Source organism: Anastrepha ludens, chromosome 5, assembly GCF_028408465.1.
Source record: "Anastrepha ludens isolate Willacy chromosome 5, idAnaLude1.1, whole genome shotgun sequence".
In the NCBI taxonomy this organism is placed as follows: Eukaryota; Metazoa; Arthropoda; class Insecta; order Diptera; family Tephritidae; genus Anastrepha; species Anastrepha ludens.
In genome coordinates, this window is record NC_071501.1 from 74,619,540 (window position 1) to 74,647,422 (window position 27,883).

At 37.5% G+C, this 27,883-nt stretch overlaps 1 protein-coding gene across 1 annotated transcript in view; it reads left to right on the top strand.

Moving 5' to 3' along the window:
• Positions 1-2,861: 2,861 nt before the first annotated feature.
• LOC128862697 (thioester-containing protein 1 allele R1) overlaps positions 2,862-27,883 on the top strand; it is a 28,499-nt gene continuing 3,477 nt past the window's right edge. The window contains exons 1-11 of the mRNA XM_054101357.1: positions 2,862-3,565; positions 17,779-17,956; positions 18,040-18,518; positions 18,592-18,922; positions 18,990-19,178; positions 19,781-19,875; positions 24,473-24,584; positions 24,641-24,787; positions 24,899-25,022; positions 25,080-25,217; positions 25,273-25,680. Of these exons, the coding sequence (XP_053957332.1) occupies positions 3,465-3,565; positions 17,779-17,956; positions 18,040-18,518; positions 18,592-18,922; positions 18,990-19,178; positions 19,781-19,875; positions 24,473-24,584; positions 24,641-24,787; positions 24,899-25,022; positions 25,080-25,217; positions 25,273-25,680 (2,302 nt within the window). The 5' untranslated portion in view covers positions 2,862-3,464. The remainder of the gene's footprint in view (positions 3,566-17,778; positions 17,957-18,039; positions 18,519-18,591; positions 18,923-18,989; positions 19,179-19,780; positions 19,876-24,472; positions 24,585-24,640; positions 24,788-24,898; positions 25,023-25,079; positions 25,218-25,272; positions 25,681-27,883) is intronic.

Below are 27,883 nucleotides of genomic sequence, written 5' to 3' on the forward strand. Positions count from 1 at the left end.
TTTATTCAAAAGTTTTTAAGGGAAGAAAAGGTTTCTTTAACCCTAGAAAGATAATCATATTCTCATATACGCAAAATATTGGGTTGGGTTTTTGTGGCAGTCGGTTTGGAATAGCCAACTCACTTAGACCAAGTAGGTCCATTGTGGTACCACTATGTAACACGGGAACCTATGTGTTTATTTATCATGGAACCATTTCGACGTTCTTATGAAGCGTAATATAGGTTTTATCCCAAGACCGGATAGTTCTGTAGGAGAGTCAAAATAGTATTTTCCTAACCACCTTGCTCTACATCTAGCTAGAGCTGGACAATTACTGTCTCTTCCTCATCCTCGTATACTCCTACGCCACGTGTTTTCCTACGAGATTTAGAGCAGGCAAGTTGACTAGCACCTCGAGTACTTTATTTGGGGTAGTCCTTAAAGCGTCGGTTATGCATGAAAACGCAGTTCTTTGTACCTTGCTCTGCAGTTTCGTATAACTTGCCTTTTGAGTTGACACTAGTATTCCATATAGCAAAATAGGCCTGTGTAAAGTCAATGTGTAACACAAAGTGCGCAGTATAATGTTGGCCTAAGACTCCTGTCTAATATGAGTCATTAATATTTAAAATTCTCCTTCAAAGGAATCTGATATTCTGAAATCCTGATGATGAAGCTAGTTGTTCAATATTCTCTTGGACTATGGGCTCGTTTTCTCTAGGTATTGGCATTTCTCCCCTCTCCACATCCTCAAAAGCTACTTACACCTCGCTCTGCACATCAAATTGCGACGCATCATCATACCGATTGGAATTTAAGTGTGATCCGCCCAATCCATAAGAAAGGTGATCCTGCAGTCTATAATGTTCTAGCGAGCGTATTGTATACCAGGCTGAAGCCCACCATCAACCAACTGATTGGACCTTATCAGAGTGGCTTTAGACCTGGAAAGTCTACCATCGAACAAATATTTACAACACTCCAAATCTTGGAAAAGACCCATGAAAGGAGAATCGACACATACCATCTTTTCGTCGACTTCAAAGCTCCATTCGACAGTACTAAAAGAAGTTATCTGTATGCTGAGATGCCTGAATTTGGTATCCCCACAAAACTAATACGGCTTTGCATGATGACATTGTTTAACACCAGCTGTGCCGTCAGAATTGGGAAGGACCTCTCCGAGCCGTTTGATACCAAGCGAGTTTTCAGACAGGATGACTCGCTGTCGTGTGACTTCTTTAACCTGATGTTGGACAGCATCGTACGATCCGCAAAACTTAATCGCTCAGGCACAATATTTTATAAGAGCGTACAATTGTTGGCATATGCCGATGATATTGACATCATCGACCTTAACAATCGCGCTGTTAGTTCTGCCTCCTCCCAACTGGATAAAGGCGCAAAGCGAATGGGGCAATGGTGCACGAGGACAAAACGAAATACCTCCTGACATCAAACAAACAGTCGGCGCACTCGCGTATCGCCACCCACGTCACTGTTGATAGTTTTGAGATTGTAAAAGGCTTCGTTTATTTAGGAACCAGCATTAACACCGATAACAATGTCAGCCTTGACTCCAACGTAGAATCTCTCTTGCCAACAATGTGCTACTTTGAACTAAGCAGGCAATTGAGTAGTAAAGTCCTCTCTCGACGAACAAAACCAACTCTTTATAAGGCTCTCATCATGCCCGTCCTAACATATGGCGCAGAAGCGTGGACGATGACAACATCCGATGAAGCTACGCTTGGAGTGTTTGAGAGAAAGATTCTGCCCGAGATTTTTGGGCCTTTGCACGTTGGCAATGGCGAATATCGCAGGCGATGGAACGATGAGCTGTATGAGCTTTACGACGACATAGACATAGCGCAGCGAATAAAGATCCAGCGGCTACGCTGGCTGGGATATGTCGTCCGAATGGATACACACGCTCCGGCTCTGAAAGTATTCGATGCGGTACCAGATGATGGCAGCAGAGGAAGATGAAGGCCTCCTTTGCGTTGGAAAGATCAGGTGGTGGCTTCACTTGGAGTGCACGAGAAAGAAACGGCTGGCGCGCTTTGTTAAACCCGGCCAAAATCGCTTAATCGGTTATCGCGGCAATTAAGAAGAGAAGAAGAAGATATACAAGTATAATAAGAAATTAGAAAGTAAACAATAAGCACAAATATTCATATAGACTAAAGATAAAGATAAATCTTGAGAGATAATCCTGCGTAATTTTGACTAAGAGGGTATTTATATTTTAAAATCGGTAACACCTACCACAGTGACGTGTTTACCTTGGCCAAGGTCTGCGCAATAGTCAATTTGACGTAGACTATTTTTATATTGAATTGAGTGTATTCTTGCTGAGATATCTTACAGTGTCATAGTGTTTGCGAGTACATTTATTGTCGCGAAATTAATCATCGATTTTGTTTCTGAATAACATTCTTTACTAAGCAGAAAAATAAATGATTTTGAGTGCAGGAGATATTTATGTTGATCTTTACACACTCCGTTGCCCCAGTGGTATAGTTCACAAGTGTCACATATAATTCACAGACGAAGCCATTCGCGGTTTGCAACACATAATTTTCGATCTTCCAGAAGGGTGATTAATTTTGAGCCACCTTGTAAATGGATATATTTAGAAATATATATATATATAATATATATATCTCACTCAACTATCAGCACGGATGCGAACCACAAACGCAAAAGTTTTGCCAAAGCTTACTGAGCACTAAAACTTATAAACAGGTATGTGTGAAACAGTAATATAAAGCTTTCCAAAAAAAGTTTAAACAAGAAAAGTTACTAACAAAAAGCCCAACTTAAAGCTGAATCGCTAGCAGCATTAGAGCCAGTTTCTGAGCCAACACTTAAAATGGTCAAAATCAGTATCAAATTGGAACTCGGCTAGTGAGCAACACAAGTTTTGCTAAAACACTAATGCGCAGGCGCACAGTAAACGAGAGCGAGCGAACAAGTGAACTACTTAGTGAATCGCTAAGTGGTAGTTGGCACAGTGAATGTGAATATATGTGGGTACAACAGCACACATATTACAAAATACAAATATTGCGAAATATATAAGGCGCATACAAACTTACGCATAACAAATGAGTCAATGAGTTGGGCTAATTGCAAATAGCGCATTGTGAATGGTGGATTAGTGGACAAGAGGAGAGGTGGAAAGGTGGAAAGGAGATCGCATCAAGTAACACCAGCAGCAGTGCAAACACAGAGACACACACACATGCCATAGTACAAGCAAATGCACGACTCACAAAATACAAGCAGACCTACAAATCTGAAATAAAACAAAGCATTGACCACAAAATCTAAATAAATATTTGATGTTGAAGAAGCCGTGAAAAAGCGAAGTGAGTTCAAAAGGCGAAGCGAGTGTCGAATGCAAAGCGCGAAATAAGTAAATAAAATAAGAAGTGCATACAATTAAAAAGTGCAAGTAAACAATAAAAATTATCAAAATGTTGCGCTATCAGTGTAAAGTACCGTGTAACTGCATCTCATTTGTTTTGGTCCTCTTGGGCACAGTGGCTTATTGGACGCAATTGGCAGCTGGTCAGAGGTTAGTATGTCGTTCTAACGTGTTTTTATGTAGGTGGATTGTGAATTGTGTACCATAAAGAGAAGTGTGAAAAGTTGGTTTTGTAATGAGTGTAAAACAGCAAATAATAAATGCAAGCACTTTAATGAGTCGGCCGAATGAATGAATGAATGGGAGGCGAATGGAATGAGTGAATAACAAGTAAACTGCGAGTACGTAGGTGTTATGCATAGACTTGTTTATTCATAAATATACTAATAGATGTGTATGTGTTGGGCGCACTATTTTAACAGCTGTCACCTTAGGCCCTCTAACTAAGTACAAATAACTAATTAAGTATGACACATTATTTGTTATTCTAAACAAAAGCGAATACTATGCATGTTTTGCAATTGAGGCATTCCTCATTGAGTCATTCGTAAGCTTTGCGAAAATTCCACTTAAGTTACTTATTTGCTTACTTTTGGGCATGAAGTGATCTCATACGAACAAAACACCACACAGCAGAAGGCAAAAAAACACCAAAAAAAAAACACAAAACGCATCGCTTCGCGTTGGCTTTGGCAGCACTCTTCAGCGAAACAAAAGACTTAAGCGACGAGCGAGAAAATAATTAAAAATTTAATAAAAAGTGGAAAAACAAGAACTTAAATCAGTTAATGTGGCTAAAAAATTGAGTAAAGCATGGCTAGTTAGGGAAACAGTTACAATTTCATATTTGCTTTAAAGAGTTTCCTCAAAGACATGTGCGCCTTAATGGTGTTTGGTCTATTCAAGTGGGTTGGAGTAGATTTTTAAAAAATATTGCCTTCGTATGCTTTTATAGGTATATATTATTCATAGTATAGGGTGGGCCATGTAAACTTTTTTTTTTTATTTTGAAGATTGCACATTGTCATTTATGAATGAAAAATAATATCGTTCAAATGACTGCCATGACTGGCTTTACAGTAGGCCATTCGATCAACTCAATTTTTAAGCACATTCGTATAGCGTCCCATTTCGTAAATGTCAAATCTTTAAGTAAATTATGAACACATTTGACATGTCATTTGTGTTACCATTCTCAAAAAAATAGGTGGTTCAAAAAGCAAACGCTATATGCCCACCCTGTATATAGAGACATACCTGCATACATAAGCTTGCGATCAGCTTGAGGTTGAGTTGACCAACTGAAGTATTTCTCAATTCACCAACAATGAATTTTAAAGTATCTAAAATTGAGAAATATAAAATTTTAAAGAAAATACACAACAAATGTTACCCTTAATTTGGGATCAGCATAAATATTCAAAACACCATAAATAAGCTGATTTTTTTTGATATCGCTCTTTGTTGGTTGGTTGAAGTGGTGATTAAGTCAGTGTTCAACTAGCGCTTTTGCACCAATTTGTTGCCAAATCCTCGCTACCAACTTGTTTAACGGTTATTTACAGCCCGACTATTTCCAGTCTGTATGGTTTAAGATACTTTTTAGGTTGTTGACATCTAAGCCAGACAGTTGTTCAAGACGCCCGAACAGTAGTTTGCCCAGAGTTGGTATTCTCTGCTTTCATAGGCAGGAGCATTCACGGTGGAAATAGAAAACCGTTTCCTTTTTCTCCAGTTATTTACAACTGTGATCTTTATTCGCTGCGCTATGTCTATGTCGTCACAAAGCTCATACAGCTCTTTGTTCCATCACCTGCGATATTCGCCGTTGCCAAAGCGTGCGAGTGTATCGACTGATTGTTGGATGAGAGGAGGTACTTCGCCTTGTTCTCGATTAAGTTCTGCTTAAGCGATTAAGTTCTGTGGCTCTCACAGTCTGAAACCTCGTTTGGTATCAAATGGTTCTGACGGCACTATTGGTATTGCTTTACGTCATTTTGCACATCCATATTGGTTTTGCGGAGATTGGTTCCATGTGTCAAAGTCCACGTAAGGGGGGGAAGTCTCTGATCAACACTCGCCTGGGAAGCGCCGGGGGATTTTTCTGCATACGGTTCAAGCAGCGCACAACATCCAGACTTCACACATGTATCCTCTGGGTAGCTTCCGAGTAGTCGTTTGGGAGCGAGCTAGCTGAGAAGACGGAACAGGCCAGAATAGCAGCGCAAGGTTTGGGACCCGCCTGGTTAAAAGGCTTTTCGAATGAAAACACAAAAAACCTCGGATAAAATATAAATCCTAATTACCCATAATTTTTCAATTCCGAATTCCAAATAACAAGTTTAAACTATCCCATTAAACATAACAAGCGGTAGCGTTGGAGCTGTCACATGAAAATCTGAGGCGTATCAATAAAGTAATATCAATGCATTCTATTGAAATAGAAAAGTTACCTTTTCGAAAGCCAGTAACGCAAGTTAGTTAATGTTGGTTGTTAGTAAATGTTTCTATTCATTACAAAATTATGAACTCAATATAAATTGATCTATGTATGTACTTCCGTACCAGTAGTTTTATTTCGGCGTTTGAATTATAGTAAAACATCTTAACATTCCTCTGCTTATAGTAATTTTATATAAAAAAATCTTAAAGTACTTAAAACACCCACAAGTACGCAAAATAAAAGTTTAATAAAATATTTTGACAGCACAAAGTTCGCTCGAAAAGTCATTGAAACTTTGCTTAAGTGGGAAAGCTGCGAGTATTTAAGTATATACGTATGTCATTAATATTGTGGTATTCGCCAGGTTTTAAAAATATTTTTTACACATGGATTATGAAGCATATGTAGGTTTTTATTCTTGTTATTTTTTTCTTTTTGCGAAACTTAACAGCTTTGCTATTATGTGGGTTTGCACAGGTTCTATCAAGTTCGAGTATCATTTTTTGCAGTGTTTTGCAGTTGACAGATATAAAGTAGAATGTCTACAATTTACTAAACACAAAGCTCAATATTGCTCGAGGACCGTATAAAAATAATTAAAGTCTACTCCGCAGTAAGTTTGCTGAGAAAAATTATCTGCTCGCATGAATCTAACTCCTATTGGGAACTCCACCGCATTGACTTGCGAAGCCTTTACATTAGTCAGCAAAGCTATTAATTACTGCTTAGCGGAATTAACTATTGTAATGACAAGTATCATTTTGATCAAAAGCCCTCTAAGCCAGACAGTTTGCCCAGGGTTAACATTTTGGGCTTCCATAGCGCAAGCCATTTACAAAGAAAATGGAAGATTCTTTCCTTTTTCTCCGGTTGTTTACAACTGTTACAGTATGTGTTGTGAGCGATACCCATTTTGGCTGCTTGTTCTCCGATAGACCAAAAGCCAGTTATGACTGCCGTTAGTCTCCAGGCGTCCCGTCGTTTCATGTTTATCAATGTCGACGTTTGTTTGACATTGGGCCATAATGTTCTGCTAATTTTGCATTTCGTCTGGTCTTTCCATCTACAATCCGCGATTCGGAGATATTTTTGGGAAATTATATTCTTGACACCTGAGGGTGTGATACCGATTCCACAGGAGCGTTATTCATGGCAGATCCCCCTCTTGCCATTTCATCTGCTTTTTCGTTACCTTCAATGTTCCGATGTCACGGGACCCAGATTAAGGTAACTTTATGGTTTTTACTCAAGGTGGGAAGGCTATTCCTACTGTGTTTCACCACTTTAGAGGTTGTTGTAGCCGAACCCAGTGACGCCCACATTTCTGTAGTGAGGGTACCTTTTTCATGTCCTTTCGACTTCTACCAAGTAGATAGATGTATAATTTTACACTATAGAACGACCCGTTAGTATTATTGAAAATTATTATGAAAATGGTCGATCTTTAAGAGCAGGATAAAGTAAAATTCGTGATTTTTTTGGTGGATATAACCATCGGAGTGAGTCGCCATTTCAAAGGTTGGTGAAAAACTTTGCAGAAACTGGTTCTGTCGAAGATAGAAAAAGGACTGGCGGGCCAAAAACTGGACGTTCTATTGAGAATATTGCAGCAGTAGAGCAAAGTGTTGGTGTACAATTTTTAATAATTAAGCATTCATGAATCGACTGTTTGGCGTGCTCATGGTGGACATTTAAACGATGTCATTTTTCACATTTAATTGTTAAGAGCCATATTTTGAATACAAATAGTGAAACATGAAAGAATCTAAATTTTACAAGCTTTATTTTAAAACAACATCTAGCTCGAATTTTTAAATACCCTTTATTACATACGGCGGGTAGCCCAATGCTTTGTGCGTGACTACAATTCGGCAGAGCCTTTCTTCGAAACCCATAATGGCCATAAAACACCAAATATTTTGCCATGAATGAGACACTAACAAAAATGCATCTGTTATGCGGCATCCCCACCCATTTTTGGATAGCTCACGTCTTATTCATTTGTTTATTTATTTATTGTAGTCTAACTTATAATTAAAATTACGAGGTAACCAAATTGTTAGAATTAATGGCGTCACAGACTTTCAGCTCTCGAATGAAATATTTTGTTATTAGGTTGGGTAATAAGATCGTAGCGTTTTTGCCGACGAATTTTACTTAAACAAAAACAATAATTATATCAATAAGTTAATCAATTATATAATATAAGCGGTGTTGCTGTTTACAACCTCTTCCCACCTCTCGATCAATTTGTTGATGCCGCTGATGTCAAAGAAGTAACACTCTTCACATGGTTTGAAAGAGAGCGGAAAAAATGGTAATTGGTCCATGCAAGGTACGGAGAATATGACGGATGCTGAAAGACCTCCCAATCGAGCTCTTGGTGCGCGGCATTGACGACTTGTGCAACATGGGTCCAGTATGGTTTGACCATGTCGATCAGGTCTTTTCACTCGAGTAATATCATTCACGCGGTGTAGCTGGGAAATATAGAACTCCTTGTTGACCGTGGAACTCTTTTTGAGCATTACCCAGTGCACGACACCCACCCATATCATGTTCTTCTCTGGATGATAACCCGGCTTGACTCTCGGCTTTGGCCTATCTCCTGGAGCCAACCACTTCTTTATTTGTATTATATTAACGTATAGGCACCACTTCGCATCTTCCGTGACGATTCGGTACAAAAAACACTGTATATGACCGCGTGTTGCTCGACGGGGGCGAGATGCTGAGAAGCAATTTGAAGCCGACTTTCTTATTTTGTTTTTCGTGGAACTCTTGAGGCCCGTTTAATGATCGCAGTTAATTTTTTCCGACAATTCACGACTAGTTTAGCCACCATTTTCCTTCAAAAGTAATTTGAGACGTTCTTCATCGAATTCAGAAGGCCTTCCGTTCCGGGAAGTATCATCAACGTCCAGGTGGCTATTTTTGAACTTTGCAAAACATTTCCGTGCTGTAGACTTGTCCATGACACCTTCTCCATACACGCCGCCAATGAGTCGGGATGCTTCGGCAGATTTTTGACTTCGATGAAAAGCAAAGAAGAGCAGATATTGAAAGTGTTTATTTTTGTCTCCTGAGTATTCCATTTCTAAGCCTCAAAACTAATATAATAAAAAATTAAATAACTCAAAAATACAATTAACATAATTTTGTAGAGCAAAAATAGTTCTATCGAATGCTGAACACAGCATATCTAAAGCATAAGTGTTTCATAGATGCATACAAATATTCAAGAAATGGGAACTTCGAGCATTTCAAAACTGGAAGCATTCCTCTCAAGCTAAAGTAACCAGATAGTTAAGTTAGTGATGAAATTTTTTTAACTTCTCATAGCTTTACTGGGCTACAAGATAATTTAGAATTTACATTTTTTTCACTATTTTTTCACTCAATTTTCATTGCGCAAGCACTTGTGGAAGCTGCCTTCGAACCTTTTTCGGGCGTCTTCTAAAAATGGTCAACGGTTTGAATGGCTTAATTATGTGAAAGGAATTCAATAAAATATTTGCATGTTCTATTTGGTATTGTCGAACACCTTTTCAACTACGAAAACTCTATTCTTATAAAGTTAAACAGGTGTCAATCATTTTGCTTATTTTTTTAAACAAATTGACGGTTTGCCAAAAGATTTAGAATTAGCTATGTAAGCCCGAAAAATATTTTATATTACTTGAATCATTGAACTGTTAACCTATTTATGATTTTAAAAAGAATTTATCAAATACAGTTCTACATACATGCTTATATGTATGTACGTATGTATGTGTGTATGTGTATTGAAGATGTAAATTGACAAAAAGAAATGTATTTAAATGTAGCAGTTTTTGCTTTTAAATCGATAATTCCTTCCCTCTCATAGGAAACTCAATCCACAGATACGAAAGATTATTAGGCTCAATTTTACTTTGCAACTCTGTAATTTAACATTTTACAGTTAGAAAGCGCGAAATAAATTGAAATTGTTTTGTCAAAAGCCCACATACGTTTATATAATCTGCACCCATGCGTACGCACATGTATGTATGTATGTACGAGTATATGAGCTAAAATTTTAGTAAATAAACAGGCACACACATATCTACGCATATTTGTTGTTGCTAACTTGATTATTAAGGCGATTCTTTAGAAAAGTAGTAATTATTAGAGCTATTGACGCTTATGACCTACCTCTTCGATTTTCTATTCCACTACTCGTTTCTTCCTACTCTTTTCTCTCCAGCTGCTGTATCGTATTTTTTTTAGGCATAGCTTTGTAATCTGTCCAAAAATGTTGGCAAGTGATTCAACTAAGTGGTTCAGTTACAGGACCGGTAAAAACTGCAAAAAATAAAGAATTAGTAGAAGGCAAGACAAGCTTAAGTACAGAAAAAAAATTTGCAGTAATAATCGAACATATTTTCAAGTGTACAAAACTAGATAATTTTTCACGTGATAACGTCTTATAATTCGATTTAGCCCGCTGCACGCACGAAAAAATGTGTCGTTAACTTTGCTCATTTGTCGTTACCTTGCTCATTGCCGTTACCTTGAATGAACTGCAAGCGAAAGCGCGGAACGAACGACAAAGCAAACAAAGCAAACGAAAGGCAACGTTCGACATCTTGCTCTCTCCTATTTAAGTGAGCGTATATATGTATGTATATGCGCATATGTACATATATAAATTCACGTATTTGTATTTGCATATGCCTTCTTATTGATTATTATTAATTTGATTTACTTGAAGAATTTAAAATAAAACCAAGTTTGTTAATAATACTTGTTGTTTTAATGTTATTATTATTAATTTTTTTATTATATATGACGGAAAAAATCTATGGTAATATTTACCGCATACCTTATAAGATATTTTGTATACTAATATATGTATATAAACATGCATATACATATACAATTTCGCGCAATTTTCAAAAAGAACAAATCTATATGTAAAGATGCATACAAGTCATTTGGACATATCAAATATACGAATCTATTCCGTACGCAAGCAAATGTGCTTGAACTGCAAGCGAGAGCGCGGAACGAACGACAAAGAGCACAATCGGCCCCCGCGTTCGGCAACGTTCGACATCTGGCTCTGTCCTACTTGAGTATTGCATATGCCTTCTTCCTGTGTGCATGGTAATGAACCATTTCTCTGTTGAGAATAGGACGATGATAGAAAAAGTAAGAAATGAAAGGGAGTGTTTCGAGTGTAAAGTGTCTTGAAAAAGGCAAATCGATGATGGTGCCTCTTAGAGTTGTTGACTTATTAACGCCTGATGCACAATCGAAATTGAAGATATCTTTCATGAATTTGATAAATGTTTTGTTATTTTTCACGTTTGTGTAAATGTAACTTGACGTATTCCATTGCAATTCCATTTACCTCCTCCTCTATATCCATACAAAATATCTATCAAACAAATAAAATGTTGTTTTGAAAATTGCAACCATTCCATCAATATTTTCTTATGACGTTGTCACGTTAAACTATCGTCAGTAAACCGACTTTACAGACAACCTCTTTTTTTTTTAAATTGAGCTACTTCATTAATAAAAGAACAGGATAAATTGGTTTAAATCACATTACTTTCATATCACATTTAAAAGATTAGAATAAAGCTGTTGGATTAAATACTTACATATCGACGATAACACTGTACAGCATTTCGAAAGCGGCCGCAAAAAAAACATTTTTCACCACATCTGAATTTTGAGAAAACTTGATTTAAAATTTCGTATTTAAGTCAGAATCAAGACAAGTAGGTGTGTTAGAGAAAAAACCCATTTCCCGCAAACGACTTTTTTAGACTTTCATTCACTATTTCAAATTTTAGTCACCGTGCTCGGCTCAATTCTATTGACTGCAATAGATGTAAATTAACAGCTGTATGTTAGCACCTGCTGTTATTTTCAGGAATTTTTTTTACAAAAAAAAAATGAAAAACGATATTTAAATTTTTAAGGTTTTTTATTTAACTTATTTTACATACAACAATGAATGCATTATTTTTTAATTTCAATAATTTTTGAAATGGCGCTGAAGTTGACCCTCCCGAAAAATTGGACCTGGACGGTGTTGTCCACTTTGGCTCTTCTATATATCTGAAACACAAAAACCAAACAAATTATTAATCAGCATGACTGTAGCTATATCCCATACTAGAATAAAAAAAAATTTGACAAAATGGTGCGGCTTTGACTTTGGCACTCTAAAAATCGGGTTTTTTTTTAGTTTTTTAATAAATAAAAAACGAAATAATTAAAATAGTAATATGATTCAAGTACAGGCGATAGCCATTGATGTAACATATTAAAATTTCAAACGATTCGGTAGAATAGTTTTTTTTTTTGTTTTTTTGACAACACCAGGCCGAAAAAAGTAGTTTTGAGATAATTGAGCACAAAGTTTTAGCCATTTAAATGCGACCATTGATACCGCCGCGTGACGAATCTGACTCTACTTGCTAAAACGGCTATGGAATCGAAAATACTGGGAAAATGTCACAGTATATTTTTAAAAGCCAATATGTATTTTCGAAATATCAAACAAAAACCAGTTTTTGAAAATTCTAGACCACCTGGACCCCTTAAGCAGGCATCTAAGGGACTGTGTGTAAAAAAAAAAAAATCGGCAAATGAATCGAAGATGCAACTATACTTTTTATACTTCAAAGAACACTATTTGAAGCTTTAGTTAGCAAGGTGGGTTCATTTCTCTTGACCGCAATATATGCAAATTAACAGCCTTATGTTAGCACCTGCTGTTAAACGCTTAAAACTTTAATACTTCTAATGCTTGTGAAGAAATGTTAACTAAATAAAAGTAACTGATTAAAATATTGGCTTCAATTTTCAACAACTCGTAAATATTACATATATTTATTTACTATCAATCTTAAAAAATTGCGAAATAGCATTTTCCTCTAAAGGGAGATCTGATATAACATTTTCGAGATTACTGATTCTTGATGAAAGACTCAGTGTTACATAGTGTAACTATTCAAACAAAATTGTATGTTAAAAAACAATAGCTTGAATATCAAAACAATTAAAGGCACTTACACCAAGCAAGCGGCAGTGCCTATTTCCGTGGAGCTGTCCTGCAGCACTAAATAATTGCCCACTTAGCCCCTCGACGACTGAGCAGAGTTGTAAGTATTCTAAAGTATTTTATTAAAGCTACTCTTAATAAATAAAAATATTGTCTTTGTTGTCAGTATTAAAGAATTTTATATAACGCTTCAAGAAAAAAAGTAAAAAACCATTCCAAACCGGGCCAAACATTGCCAAAAACATAGCTCAGTTGTACTCTAATTTACGGTAAAGTGCGCAAATGTTAAATTAAGCATACCATCATAATCAGGCAGAATTACAGGTCGTGGTGAGTTTTAGCTTTATCAACTAGCTTTCTGCAAGTTACATGATTCAGCAGTTATACATATATGTATTTTCAGTTTCTTGATTATCTTGATATCGTGGAACCAGCGTTTCCTAGGCCTTCCTTTACATATGCTGATTACCAAGCTGCTGCGTTGTAATTTAAGAAGGATGTTTTTAGAAGTTCGTTAATCATGCGCATGATATAACCTAACCATAGGAGTCATTGCGATTTGAAGAACTTAACGACATCTTTCCATTTGCAAATCGTTGTATCTGATTCTATAACAACCATCCACAACTCGGGTTGGACCATATACTTTTCCCAAGACTCTTCTTTTGAAAGTTTGGAGATTCTTTTCATCTTTTATTGACATTACACATCACAGTCATATGTTTTTCAAGTAAGAATGTATATTAATTTACTTTCTTACTAAAACTTTTCTTACATGCTTCTATAAATACATTAGGGTTAGTCGCATGAAACGAAATAAAAAATTATTGCACAAGCCGGGGCTCTAATATAAATTTCGAGCTCTGCGTGTAAAAAGTAAATGTACAGGTTTTTCTTAATAGCAAATACCTTTTTTATTTTTTTAAGCGCTTAATACCACATGTGCTGATAAGCTCTGGAGCTAACAAAGAAAACACGTTTTTTTTGTTCAAAATTTGCCTTATTCATCAAGGTAATTTCCATCAAAAACAACGCAATTATTCCAGCGTCGCTCTATCATTTCAATACCACTTTTGTAGAACGATTTATCTTTTGCCTCAAAATAGGTCACAGTTTCAGTGATAACCTCTTCATTCGAGCGAAATGTTTTAACGACGACAATTTTTTAGGTCTGCGAGCTGCCATTAGCTGCTGGGAGCCAAATCTGTGGGATCAATTCGAAGTTCAATTCATGTCGTTTTGCCATTGTTTTGATTAACTGGTCACACGGTGCGTTGTCTTGATGAAACAAAATGTTTTTCATTGCCATATGCGGACGTTTCTTTGCAATTTCGGCCTTTAAAATCTCAATGCTATATAATATTCACGGTTGATGTTATTTCCCTTCTCAAGATAGTCGATGAATATTACACGACGCACATCCCAAAATCCCGAGGTCATAACTTTCCCAGCCGGTTGTTATGCTTCGTGCATTTTGGATAAGGTTCCCCAGTTGCTGTCCACTCAGATGACGATGGTTTTGATTCCGGAGTGAAATAACCTGATGTGAGCTGACGATTAAGTGAGTACCGGTGAAAGGCAATATAAGGCGAACAATGTGAAATAGTGCTCACTTTTTTCCTATTTTATTTGCTCTTTCTTATTTAATGGTACGACAATGAACTCCTTTGTTTGCTACTTGTTTTTTGACCGCCATCATAACCTTATTCCAATTCATATGCCCTAATACATAAACTAATCTTTAAGTATGAATTCAATAATGAATACGTTTTAATACATTTCATTGGGGTTTCTCTATTGTAAAACAATTTAACTTCTTTGCGAAATTTTTTTTAGAAATTCTTCACCTCAGCACTTCGTAGATGGAATGTTATTAAACTTCAAATCGCACGAAAAACGGCTAGCCCTAATGGAGATACATACATACATGCGCACGTTAAACATATTTTAAGCAATGTCCTAAAAAATGAACAAGCCATAATTTTTAGTGTACAACTTCAATTTTAGTTTACAACATTTCACTTAAAAATTTACTTGTCTTTTACACTTTTCATGAAAATATGCAAATGCTAGTTATTGTTCACTGAATTTTGGTACATTATTTCTCTTGCTTTCGTTTTTTGACTGATTATGTGTAAATTAGTCTCTATGCAAAGCTGCCAGAAATATACATACATATCAAGCGGCTTTGTATGAATACGTATAGTGTATATATGCATATGTATGTATAGAGAAACTTCCGCTTCCATGCAAGCTCTTACACCTGTAGACGCTTTATTTTCCTGGTTAATGCACTAAAGTTTATACACTGCATTACATTTATTTCATACATTTTCCCACGCATGTGGCGCACAATTAATCACCCTATAGGAAGAATTATAATTTTTGCATATGGCGTCGTACGTCAATTACATTTAACACTTGTGAACTACACAGCTGCAGTATACAGAAAAGCAAGCAATGGAATGCTTAAAGGTCAAAATAAAGATTTCCAATACTTGAAATCATTTGTTTCATTCAGTAAAAGAGTTATTCAATTGGGGTGATTAATTTTGCGCCATATGCATGTATGTGCATACATAATGCATACATTAATATACCTTAATAATATATATCTTTATCGGGTGTGTTTTTAAGAGATTGAGAGCTTAAAATTATAATATTGGATAAGGGAATAAGTTTCCGCTCTTGTAAAAGAGGTGTCGCTGCCGATAGTTACTACGAGTATTTTTGTGTTCGCTCTAGTAATATACTGGTGATTTGAAAGTGTATATGTGAGAGATATCGAGAGACGTTTGGTGACGTGTGAGATGCTTCTTGGACGGCAGAAAAGAAAAGGTTTTCTGCATTGCATCGTCAGTGGCGATGAAAATTTGATCTATTATGATAACCCTAAGCATTGAAAATGTTGGAGCCTGCCATGTGAACCAGGTTCATCGACAGCGAAAAAAAATATTCATGCTTCAAAGCTTATCTGGTGCATCTGGTAGATCAGAAGGGTGTCACCTATTATGAACTGCTTAAACCATCTGAAATCATCACTGGCAATCGTTACCGACTACAGAATCGACTACGACGTTTGAATCGAGCTCTCAAAGAAATGGCCGGAATGGGACGGCAAGCATGACAAACTGATTTTGCTGCCCGACAAAGCCGGGCCACACGTTGCTAAATCGGTCCAGAAATATTTAGAGGGTCTCAATTGGGAAATCTGGCGCCACCCTGTTCCGATCAATGCAGTCAGCCCTTATTGGAGAGCGGTTCACTCCTTACGAGAGCATCGCAAACTGGCTCAATGAATGGATCAAGTGAAAAGAACTCGAATTTTTCGTCAGAGGAATCCGTATGCTGCCTGAAAGATAGAGTAAAGTTGTAGCTTCCAATGGCACATACTTAACATAATATCATGCATTATTTAATTGTTTAAATAATTCGTAACATTGGCTAAGAAAGGATGAAAACTTATTCCCATTGTCAGTACAAAACAGAAATGTTGTTGGAATTAATTATTTTTTATTATAATTTGGTAGATACTTTCAAGGCATTTATTTTATATATGAGTATGTATTCCGGCATATGTCCGCCGCAGCAGCTCCTTCCTGGTTTCGAAAGAAATAAGAAGCTACTAAGCCAGAAGTACTCTTCGCAAACAGATTTATTTTTTTTCGAGGTAAATTTTCACAATTAGGCGGTGTTAAATGATTCGCGATGACTTGCCAAACCTTACTACCAACATCGATAACTATGGTTTGGCTGTTGAGAATGGCAAACAGTGTTAAGATTTCTGTTCAATGAGGTTTCACAAGACCACCAGAACAACGTTTCCAAATTGTGGAAATTTACTTTAAAAAAAGTCTGTTGGCGATGTTCACAGATAAATGTATCCATTTTACGTGTGGTTTACCCGCGCGCGGCATCATTGGTCCCAATTTCTTTCTAAATGAGGAAAGGGCTGCCGTTACGGTGAACGGCGTTTGGTATCGGTTCCAACAAGATGGCGCAACGTGCATATAGCGCGCTTAACAATCGAATTATTGCAATATTCAAGCCAGAATTGATGCCATATCCCCAGAGTTATTAAAATAAATAAATAATTGGCGCGTACACTTCTGTTAGGTGCTTGGCCGAGCTCCTCCTCCTATTTGTGGTGTGCGTCTTGATGTTGTTCCACAAATGGAGGCACCTACAGTTTCAAGCCGACTCCGAACGGCAGATATTTTTATGAGGAGCTTTTTCATGGCAGAAATACACTCGGAGGTTTGCCATTGCCTGCCGAGGGGCGACCGCTATTAGAAAAATGTTTTTTTTTTATTAATTTTGCTTTCACCGAGATTCGAACCGACGTCTCTCTGTGAATTCCGAATGGTAATCACGCACCAACCCATTCGGCTACGGCGGCCGAGTTATTGCAGCAAAGTATTAAAAAATTGGGCTAATCAAATGGACTACGTAACTTGTAGCCGTGGCTCACATATGATGGATATCATATTCAAAAAATAAATTCCATGTAATTATCCACCATATTATAATAAAAAAAATCATTTCAACAATATTTCTGTTTTGTATTATCATTTTCATGTATTATCTCTTAAACAAACATCCGATATTACCGCTCTTGGACTAATACGCTATTCCCCTTTCATACAACAACAAAAGTTATATCATTTTTAACTTTCTAACCAGAATTTTTATTATTTTTCTGAGTATGCAGTTTTATTTTTTAACGCCTGAAATTTAACTGCGTGAATTTGATTGACTGAAACGCAGAAAATCCGCTGTGAACGAGTTTATTTAATCTTCAAAATTATAATAAAAAAATCAATATTTTTCTTGAAATGTGTATTCAATTGTTTTTTTGTTTTTGTTTGCTTACAGTATATACTCGATAATTGCACCCAACACTTTGCGGCCCAATTCACATTACCATGTGGCTGTGAGTGTACATAAATCCCCAGAACCGGTCAAAGTGAAATTGGGCATTATCGGTTCGAGTTATACCAATTTTAAATTTGCAGAAGTGCGGCCCTACTCAACGGAGTTGGTGGATTTTGAGGTATGGTATCGATGTAAACGATTTACTATTAGTATTTTATAGTTTCGTAAACTTTACTATATATCTAATGCTAAAATCTGTAGATACCAGCACTAAAGCGAGATCGCTACAGCTTGACTGCTGAAGGTGTCAGTGGCGCCATATTCACCAATGAAACCCAACTCAACTTTGAAGCCAAACAATTCACCGTATTGGTGCAAAACGACAAAGCCATCTATCAACCTGGTGATTTGGTGCATTATCGCGTCCTACTGTTAGACGCCAATTTGAAACCAGCCCGAAATTACGGTCGTGTACACTTAACAATAAGAGATGCTGGTGATAATATCATAAAAAGCTACCGAGATATACGACTGACAAATGCTGTATATAGCAATGAACTACAATTGTCCGACTATCCGAAAATGGGCGAATGGTCGGTGAATGTCGAGGTAATGGAAGAGTCACACAAAAGCACTTTCGAGGTTGTGGAATACATTTTGCCTAAATTCGTAGTTGAAATAGACACAGCCAAACATGCGATCTACAAGGATGACAAAATTCAGGCGAACATCAAGGCGCAGTAAGTTATCAATAGCCTATTGATTATTTATACATATATTTCTTAAGTTATTTCACATCACATATTTTTGTAGTTATGCATATGGCGAACCAATTGTAGGTGAGGCTACACTATCTATATATCCCACCTTCTTCGGTTCGTTGCAACCGTTCGTGAATGATTTAATTACGAGAAAAGTGGTGCCCATTAACGGCAATGCCTATTTCGAATTCGATATACGCGATGAGCTCAAATTGAAGGAGGATTATGAACGTGAATATTTGTTAGACGCTTTGGTTGAAGAGAAGTCCACCGGCTCGGTGCAGAATTTCTCCACTGTGATAACGGTGCATTTAGATGCTTATCGAGTCGAGACTGTGCGTATACCCAGTTATTATATACCAGGTGTGCCGTTCGAGGTGACGGTGAGTAAATTCGCTTTGTGCGTAGATATTTAAAAAATCAAACTAATTTACGAATTTGTATTTTTAGGCAAAAGTCGTTCGCAGCGACGGTGCTCAACTTAAGAACTTCCCACCCGAAGCAACGGCATATCTGACCAATGTTTATGGCAGCAGCGAAATGTACAATAAAACAGTTTATGGCATTAACACGAATGGTGAATTTAAAATGAAATTTACTGTGCCGGAAGGCGATAAGGATGAATATCATTCAGTTATCGTAAGTAGAGGCGAGAATGTGCATATGTAGTAGTGCGAATAAGGGTATTCACTACACAAAAAAAAACTTAAACTCTTAAAAAAAGCCAATATGTTTATTGAAACAAGCACCGCTTAGTGGTAGAACTGAATTAAGTTATATAAGAAAGCAAACAAAAAAAAAAACAAAATACCGAACACCTTACTAATTAAAAGTACGCATTTTGAACGAATTATCGAATTCCAAATATCACCTTGATCATAAGGTTCCCAAAAAGCTGCCAGGTGACGCTCTAAGTCAACTGATTTGAGCGCTATTTTGTTTTGTGTTAGCTTGCCCCATCTGTGATTAATATTCCTACCAAAATTTTAAAATTTGATATTTGTAAAAGTTACGCCGTCTTAAGTAAATCTACCTCTGCACGTGTTTTCGATTTTTTATAGTTTTAAAAATGGTTATTATTTGCTAGCAAACTCGTTCAAACTACAATATTTCTAAAAATAATGTTTTGGTACGTGAATACTCCTTCTGAAAAAAATAGTGGTTTGTTTTTCTGTGAATACATAAAGGGCATTCCGATTTTCAGTTAATAAGCAAAAATAAGTAAAATGTTTCTTTTCCAGGTGAACTATATTGGCATTATCACCGATGTGGGCAAAATACCTCGTAAACATTTACATAGCAAAAATTACATTACTGCAAAAATATTGAATGATAAGTAAGTAAAGAAATTACAATACAATACAGATTTTTAGCTAAAACATTTACTAAACTGCCTAGTATGCCATAGGACACTCCATTTAACTTAACTATCCAGAAATTTACACAAGCGGAATTATTCAAAATCCTATTACAACTGCTCCATTTGACGAAAAATATTGTTCACTAGTGTAATTATTAGGTTATGAGCTCAAATTGCCGCCTTATTTACTTCAGTAGCCTATTTAATTTTGTTATTTGCGAAAAAAAAGTATAAAGAAAGAAAAAAAGCAATAATGGCAGTGATTTAAAAACGGCTGGGTTTTCTTCTCTCCCGCCACTAGCGAAGTTAGACTTAGTAAAGGTGTGAGTTAAATGCCCTTACTTACTTAGCTAGCAACTACTGACGATGGTCGGTCTTGGCCGCTACCAAAATGTTGCGCCAATCGCCTCTGCATTGTGCGCGTTGACGCCAGAGCACTTTCTTTGCGGGATCGCAATTTTCCATTTGCTCAACGTGACATATCCAGCGCAGCCGCTGAATTTTGATGCGCTTTACTACGTCGATGCCGGCGTACAGCTCGTACAGCGCGTGGTTCTATAGTATTCGATATGCATCATTCACGCAAATCAGGCCATAGATCTTGCGATGAATTTTTCTCTCGAAAGCTCCTAATAACCGTTCATCGGAGTTCGTCAATGTCCAGGCTCAGCGCCATATAGTAAGACTGGGAGGATGAGTGATTGAGTTAAATGTACAGTATATTCAAATAATTATAGCCTCTCCGAATGCTTTTGAATTTGAAAAGGTCGAGCCAAGGAGCACCAGGATATTTGGTGGCTCCTAAAATACTCAGGCTAAAGAGTCCATTGTATTTGAAGCTATGTAAAGGGGGTAGATAGTCAAGGAGGGAAGGAGAAAAGTATCAGAGAAAGAGATAGGAAAGAATAGAGACAGAGATAGAGATGGTTAGTCCTGTGAGAATTTTCCAGATTCTTTGGCAAATCTGTAAATATCCTCCAGTTTTAGAGAACGAACATTACTCATTCTCATGACATCGGAACCCAATACTCGTAGCCTTGCTCTAGCAAAGGCAGGAGACTCACAGAGAAAGTGCTCAATGATATCCGCCTCCTCCAAGCATGACAGGCATACCGGGTTCTCGATGATTCCAATGGTGCTCATATGCTGACCCCATGGGTTGTGTCTTGTAATGATGTCGACCATCAACCGAATATCTTTCCTTCTAAGTTTTAGTAGAAAGTTTGACAGTTTTCTGTTCGGACTTGTCACAAAACACTTTGCAGTTCTGCAGCGTTCCAGACCGGACCATCGCTCTTTATGTAGATTGCCTACATAATCGCTGATCCAATTCTTGATTCCTGCGGGACTGATTCCGATTACACTAGTCTACAAGGAAAAGTATCCGAAATAATTTAAACTAATATCTCCTTCTCTGTCCATGCAAAATTCGGATTGATAACTAAAATTAATTTATTAGTTTGAGTTTTCGAGATATCCTAACCTAAAAGTGCAAAAAACCCCATTTTTGCCCATATTTGAGGTTATGTAGCCTTGCAGATGTTTTCTTTCACCAAAATTAAAGTATGGCATCTTTAAATACAATCCTTCTTTTTTCAAATGGCGTTTTGTTTGCTCAAATATCATTTTTTTTCGCAGAGATATCGCATTTTGAAATTTTCATGTTTCGAAATTTTCCTACACCTGAAAATCGATTAAGATAACATAGACATGATATAGTCGCTTACTAATTTTCTTGGGTTTGAGGGCCTGAAATATATGGATTATTAGTATGTAAATTTGGAGTTTGTGGGAAAGCCTGCTTGCGGTTATGTGGGTTAGCCTGCTCGCGATATGATAGGGGTGGTTTCTAGGGGTTAGGGCTGTGTGTGACTCGGTACCCAAAGGTTAGATAGTGTAGGGATGTGGTGAGTCAGCACACTTATGGTGTGAGACAAAATTTTAAGAAAAATAAGACTCAATTCAAGAAAATTAGTAATCGAATATATCATGTCTATGTTATCTTAATCGATTTTCAGGTGTAGGAAAATTTCGAAACATGAAAATTTCAAAATGCGATATCTCTGCGAAAAAAAATGATATTTGAGCAAACAAAACGCCATTTGAAAAAAGAAGGATTGTATTTAAAGATGCCATCCTTTAATTTTGGTGAAAGAAAACATCTGCAAGGCTACATAACCTCAAATATGGGCAAAAATGGGGTTTTTGCACTTTTAGGTTAGGATATCTCGAAAACTCAAACTAATAGAGCAATTCTGAGGCCAGATTTGGATTCAGCGCATCATAAACCTTCGGAAATATATAGTCTGGTTTCTGGGTCTGAATGTTGGTTAAATTTTGTCGGCCTGTGTTATTGGCTCTGGCCCCTGTGGGGGCCCCGCTGATCCACGGTTGGCCAATTCGTCGGCAATTTCGTTTCCTTGAACACCGGAGTATCCCGGAACCCATATAAGTGCAAGCCTGAGCTTTGCTTCGCGTTCTGCAGGGCTTTCAATGCAGCCTGACTGTTACTGAAGACTCCAATCTGTTTCCCGCTCCATGCATGCATTCCGTCAAACCTCCCTGCATGCATTCTGGATTGCTCCATTGCTCACGCAATGGAAATCTGACATCAAATTTCCTTCCAAATGAAACTGTGGGTATCAGGTTATCTTTAGGTGCCAAAAACAGTGGATACTGCTCCGACAGCAACTTAAAGATTTATCTGTGTCCCGAAGTTCCATCTTCGTGCCAGAAACCATATTTATGGAGTCTACACATTGCTTTTATTGCTTCCTGTTGTATCTTAAGATCCAGGGGGAGTAAATCAAACATTGCATTTAGGGCATCACCAGAGGTTGTACTCATGGCACCCGTGATGCATAAACATACACTTCTTTGCAGCCTGTATAGTTCCCGGATTGTGGACTTAACCATGCTCCGTCGCCACCAGACCACAGAAGCGTAAGTGATGATTGGTCTGATAAGTGCTGTGTATATCCATAGGACCACAGCAGGTTTCAGACCCGAGGTTTTGCCAAAGGCTCTACGGCATTGCTGAAAAATCTTCAATGCACGATTCACCTTCAGTGAAACGTGTGTCTCCCAAGTCAGCTTCTTATCCAAGATTACTCCTAGATATTTAACTTCGTTGGAAAGACCAAGTGTCACACCTTTCAGTGTTGGAAGACTGAGTCCATCCAATTTCCGTTTTCTCGTAAACAAGACTATGGTTGTTTTGTTCGGATTAACGGAAAGACCTTGTCTCATGCACCAGTCATCGATTTTGTCAAGAATCCTCTGCACTTTCGTGCAAAGCCTCCTTAAGGATTTATCCGATGTTAGCGCACAGACGTCGTCCGCATATGCTTGGACGTGAAAACCGAGTTCCTGCATCTCCACTAATAGGGAGTCTACGACGAAGCACCACAGCAGCGGAGAAAGAACACCCCCTTGGGGACATCCTTGCTTGGCCCTGACTGTGATTTATTCGTCACTGCCCCCACCAGCGGTTAACAGCCTCTCAGAGAACATGGAATATATCCATTTTATAATGGCTTGATTAACTCCGTGTCGATCGGCAGAAGAGCCGAAAGTGGCATTATCAAAAGCCCCCTCAATGTCCACGAACACGCCCATTGTGTATTCGTTAGCTTCCAGCGCGGCTTCAATCTTGCTAACAAGATCGTGTAAGGCTGATTCACATGATTTCCACCCTGTCTGCAAAGCAATTGATTAAAGTACCTTCTAATTTCTTAGTAGCATATTCAATCATTTCTGCTGATTTGAGTTTTTTCAGGTTTGGTAATCGCTCTGTTACAAGCTCACCATACCTGTCCCAGTCCACATTTCGAGGATTCCTAGCGGAAGGTATTGATATTGTGACAATCCCCAGTCGGAATTCGATAATACGATGATCAGAAAGAGAGTCCTCTTCCAAAACTCGCCATCGGTTGATTTGTTTTCCAACTGACCTATTGGTAAGTGTTAAATCAATCACCTCTTGTCTCTTTCTGGTCACAAAAGTTGGTTTGTTACCAGTGTTTTGAATGACCAAATCGGATGACAGGATAAAATTTGCTGCTTCCCCACACAATGTTCTGTGAATTTGCATCACAGCCCACTATTAGCCCCAGATTATTGGATTCTGCATACTTGACCACTTCTCTTAGCTCCCTCGAAGGAGGTGGCTGCAAAGAGTCGTAGGGTTGGTAGGCCGAAACTATGATAGCTTCGACACTGTTCCCACTTTTCAAGTACTTTATTTTTGCAGCAACGATATCTCCGGAGCATAGCTCTTTTAGCATCGTGTGTTCGATCAACCTCGGCATGATAATACATGCTCGCGGTCTCACATTCCCTTCACAATGAAGTATTTGTCCCCACGACATAGCACCTAGACCACAGATACGCTTGTGACATACCTATGGTTCTTGTATTAGTATTATGTGTGGGTTTGTTTGCAGTTGTACATGCCTACGGCACAAGAGAGCCGTAGACGCTTTGCTATGCTGCAGACTCCGAATGCTTAGTTTACTAACTTTATTCTCTATGAAACTTCTCAAACTCAATTGTGTAATATACGATTATTTAGGCCAATGATAAATCAGGATGTTGCTGTAGCTGTGCGCTCCAATGAGCCAATGAAGTACTTCATTTATCAATTAGTTGGACGTGGTGATATTATTACAACCCATGCTGTGCAAGTGAGTGTATTTTATGTGCTAAAAAACCCATAAAAACTTAAGTAAACAATTGACAGGTGGATAACAGCAACTATCACACTTTTAAATTTCTGGCCACATTTGCTATGATGCCGCGCGCGAAGCTACTACTCTATATGGTAGTAAATGGCGAGTTTGTCTACGATGAGCAGGTGATCGAATTCGAGCACACATTGATAAATAATGTGAGTAACGTAAATAAAAATAAGAAGAAAGTGTTGAAATTATTTCATTTTAATATACAGTAAACAGTTATTTATTTTAATTCAATACCTCGCTTCTTTGTCATTTTATAGATACAAGTTGAGGCACCACTCAAAGCACCTCCTGGGCAGGATATCGATATAACAATCACGACCAAACCGTACTCATATGTGGGTCTTATGTTGGTAGATCAGAATGCCGCCAATATAAGAAAAGGTACTTCAGTATATTTATATGTAATTTAAAATATCCCCGCATTTTCACCCATTTCAGGTAACGATCTCAGTTATAGTGGCCTAATGGAAGCCTTGAACGCTTACGAGTTGCGTGATATCAATACACAGCGCGGGTCACCCGGTAAAGAATCGGGCGTTATAACAATGACGAATGCAGATTTTATAATAGAAAAAGGTAAAGTTATTATTATGCATTTTTTTATAATAATTTCACATTCTTCCTTTTACAGAACCCGAGACTACACCGAATCTGATGCGCGATTACGATGATGACGAAAACAAATTAACCACAATACGCAAGACGGATATAGGGCCAGCACATCACTTCGAAGTGAATACACTCGCTCCTGGCAAGGGACGTTATGCCTTCTCGTATACACCCAAGCCTTATTGGCATAATCCTCGGATTCATTTGATGCATGAGCCTGCAGACACTTGGCTTTTCCTGAACATTTCGGCGAGTAATGAAGGACGCACAACGTTGCATCGTCGTATACCAAGCTCTATGACTTCGTGGGTGCTGTCCGCATTTTCATTGGATCCAATAACCGGTTTGGGCTTGACAAACCCAACAAAAACATTGCAGTCGTACAAAGAGTTTTACATTAGCACTGAAGTCCCATACTCGATTAGGAAAGGTAAGAGGGGATAACGAAATACATTTTGAGTGAGTGAAGCAATGGAAATAAGGCAATGCAAAAACAATATTGAATAGTAGTCATAATTGAGTTGAGCGATGTAAATATTCATTTTGTTGTAAACATTCTGAAATATTTTTTGAGCTATTGCTGAAGTGAGGATAGTCCGAATAGCAATCCAAGCTGCTGTTGTTGTTGTTGTAACGGTATAAAAAAATTCCACATCTATTTTTGAGCAATACTGCCGAATTTGCTGTGTTGTTGTAGCAGTTCATCCCGCCCTTCGGTTCTTACCAGATACACACAATCTTTGTCAGCCTATTATACATCCAACTCTCTTTTACACGGCCTTTTCTGAAATAACACGGCTCTTTAATAATTTTTTTTACACGAAACTTTCTTTCTCACAAGAATCTTGCACGAATCTCAAAACAAAAAATGTGTTTCTAATCAAAACATATTTCCTAAAAAAATTCCTTATTAGGCAAAACCTTTTCATATAAGATTAAGTAAAGATGTTTTCCAAACGGAAATTTTTGCCATTCTGAACGTAGTAGATACTTGAGAGGAGATGGAGCGAGAAACAGATTGGAGTCTTTAGTGACACTCAGGTTGCGCTGAAGGCTCTGAAGAGCGCAAGCAAACCTCAAAGATTGTTCAAAAATGTAAGAATCAGCTGAATTCTTTTGCAAGACGGAATGAGCTTGTACTTATATGGGTTCCAGGGCACCGCGGTGTTCAAGGAAATGAATTTTCCGATGAATTAGCCAACTGCGGATCAGCGGTCACCCCACAAGGACCATAGCAAATAATCCGAATTAGTTCCGAAGGAATCATGAATTCGATCAGCGATTATGTGTGCAATTTACAATTCCGGTATAGAACGCTGCAGAACTGCAAAGTGTTTTGTGACAAGCTCGAACGTCGAAATTTCTTCTGAAATTTGGGAGAAAAGGCGTTCGATTGATGGTCAGTGTTATTAGAGCACAGAACCCATGGGATCAACATATGACCACAATTGGAATCATTAAGGACCCGATTTGCCTGTCTTGCTTGGAAGAGGCGGATAGCACTGAGCATTTTTTCTGTGAGTGTCCTGCCTTTGCTAGAACAAGGCTACGAATTTTTGGTTCCGATGTCACGAGGATGAGTAAAATTCGCTCTCTCACTGGAAAATATTTTGAGATTTGCCAAAGAGTCTAGAATATTCTCACAATTCTATCCTGTCTCTTTCTCTCTGTCACTCTCCCCCTTTCCTCAATGACTATCAACCCTTTACTTTCCAGAGCTTCGAACACAATGGGCTCTTTGCCTGAGTGTTTTAGGAATTACCATACCAATTAATCATTCAATTTTGTTTTTGAATAATTTTTTTACTGAATAAAAAAAATATTCTGAGTAATGGAAATCTTTATTTGAACTTTACGCGCTCCATTGTTTGTCTGTTTGTATACAGCAGCGGTCTAGTTCACAAGTGTCAAATATGATTGACGAGCGACGCCATTTGCAAAAATTATACAATACATTTTTCAGTAAAGAGATTAATTTTGTGCCACCTTGTATGAACAACTCGATAAAGCAAACAACGTTGGCTAATAAGAGACTTTGTTACAAAGACCAACAGAAGACGTTGATAATTTGAATTAAGCCCGACAGATGGACTGAATATATCTGGTATCTACAGATGATGGTATTTTTGGTCCAGTAATAAACGTATAAACGTGCAAGTGTCAAGTATTGATGAATAGTTGCAAAATGGATTTCTTCCTTATTTCAATTAGAATTTTCATTGGTTTGTACTTACAATTATTAGTACACAGTTTAAATTCACAGTACACTTATTAAATTTTTTTTTTGTAATAAAAATGATTTGTTTTTCTTTTATAAATTCTTATGTAATACGGATTTCATTTTTACTTCTTTTGCACAGTTTTTTAGGAAAATATTTAGAGTTTTTTCATCTTATCATAGATTTTTTTAAAGTTGTGGAACATACCTCAAACTGACCATATGTCCCATGTATTTTTAAGCGATTTTTTTTTTGCACTCTTTTCTGAGGAACGTATCTACCATGTAAAACAAAAGTTGGGTGTACACATAAGTTGCTAGAAACATAGCGGCTAAACTAATGTTTATTTCGATATGGACAATGTTGCTAAACTTTTGTATAGACGACACATCAGACTTGGTGCACAACATTTAA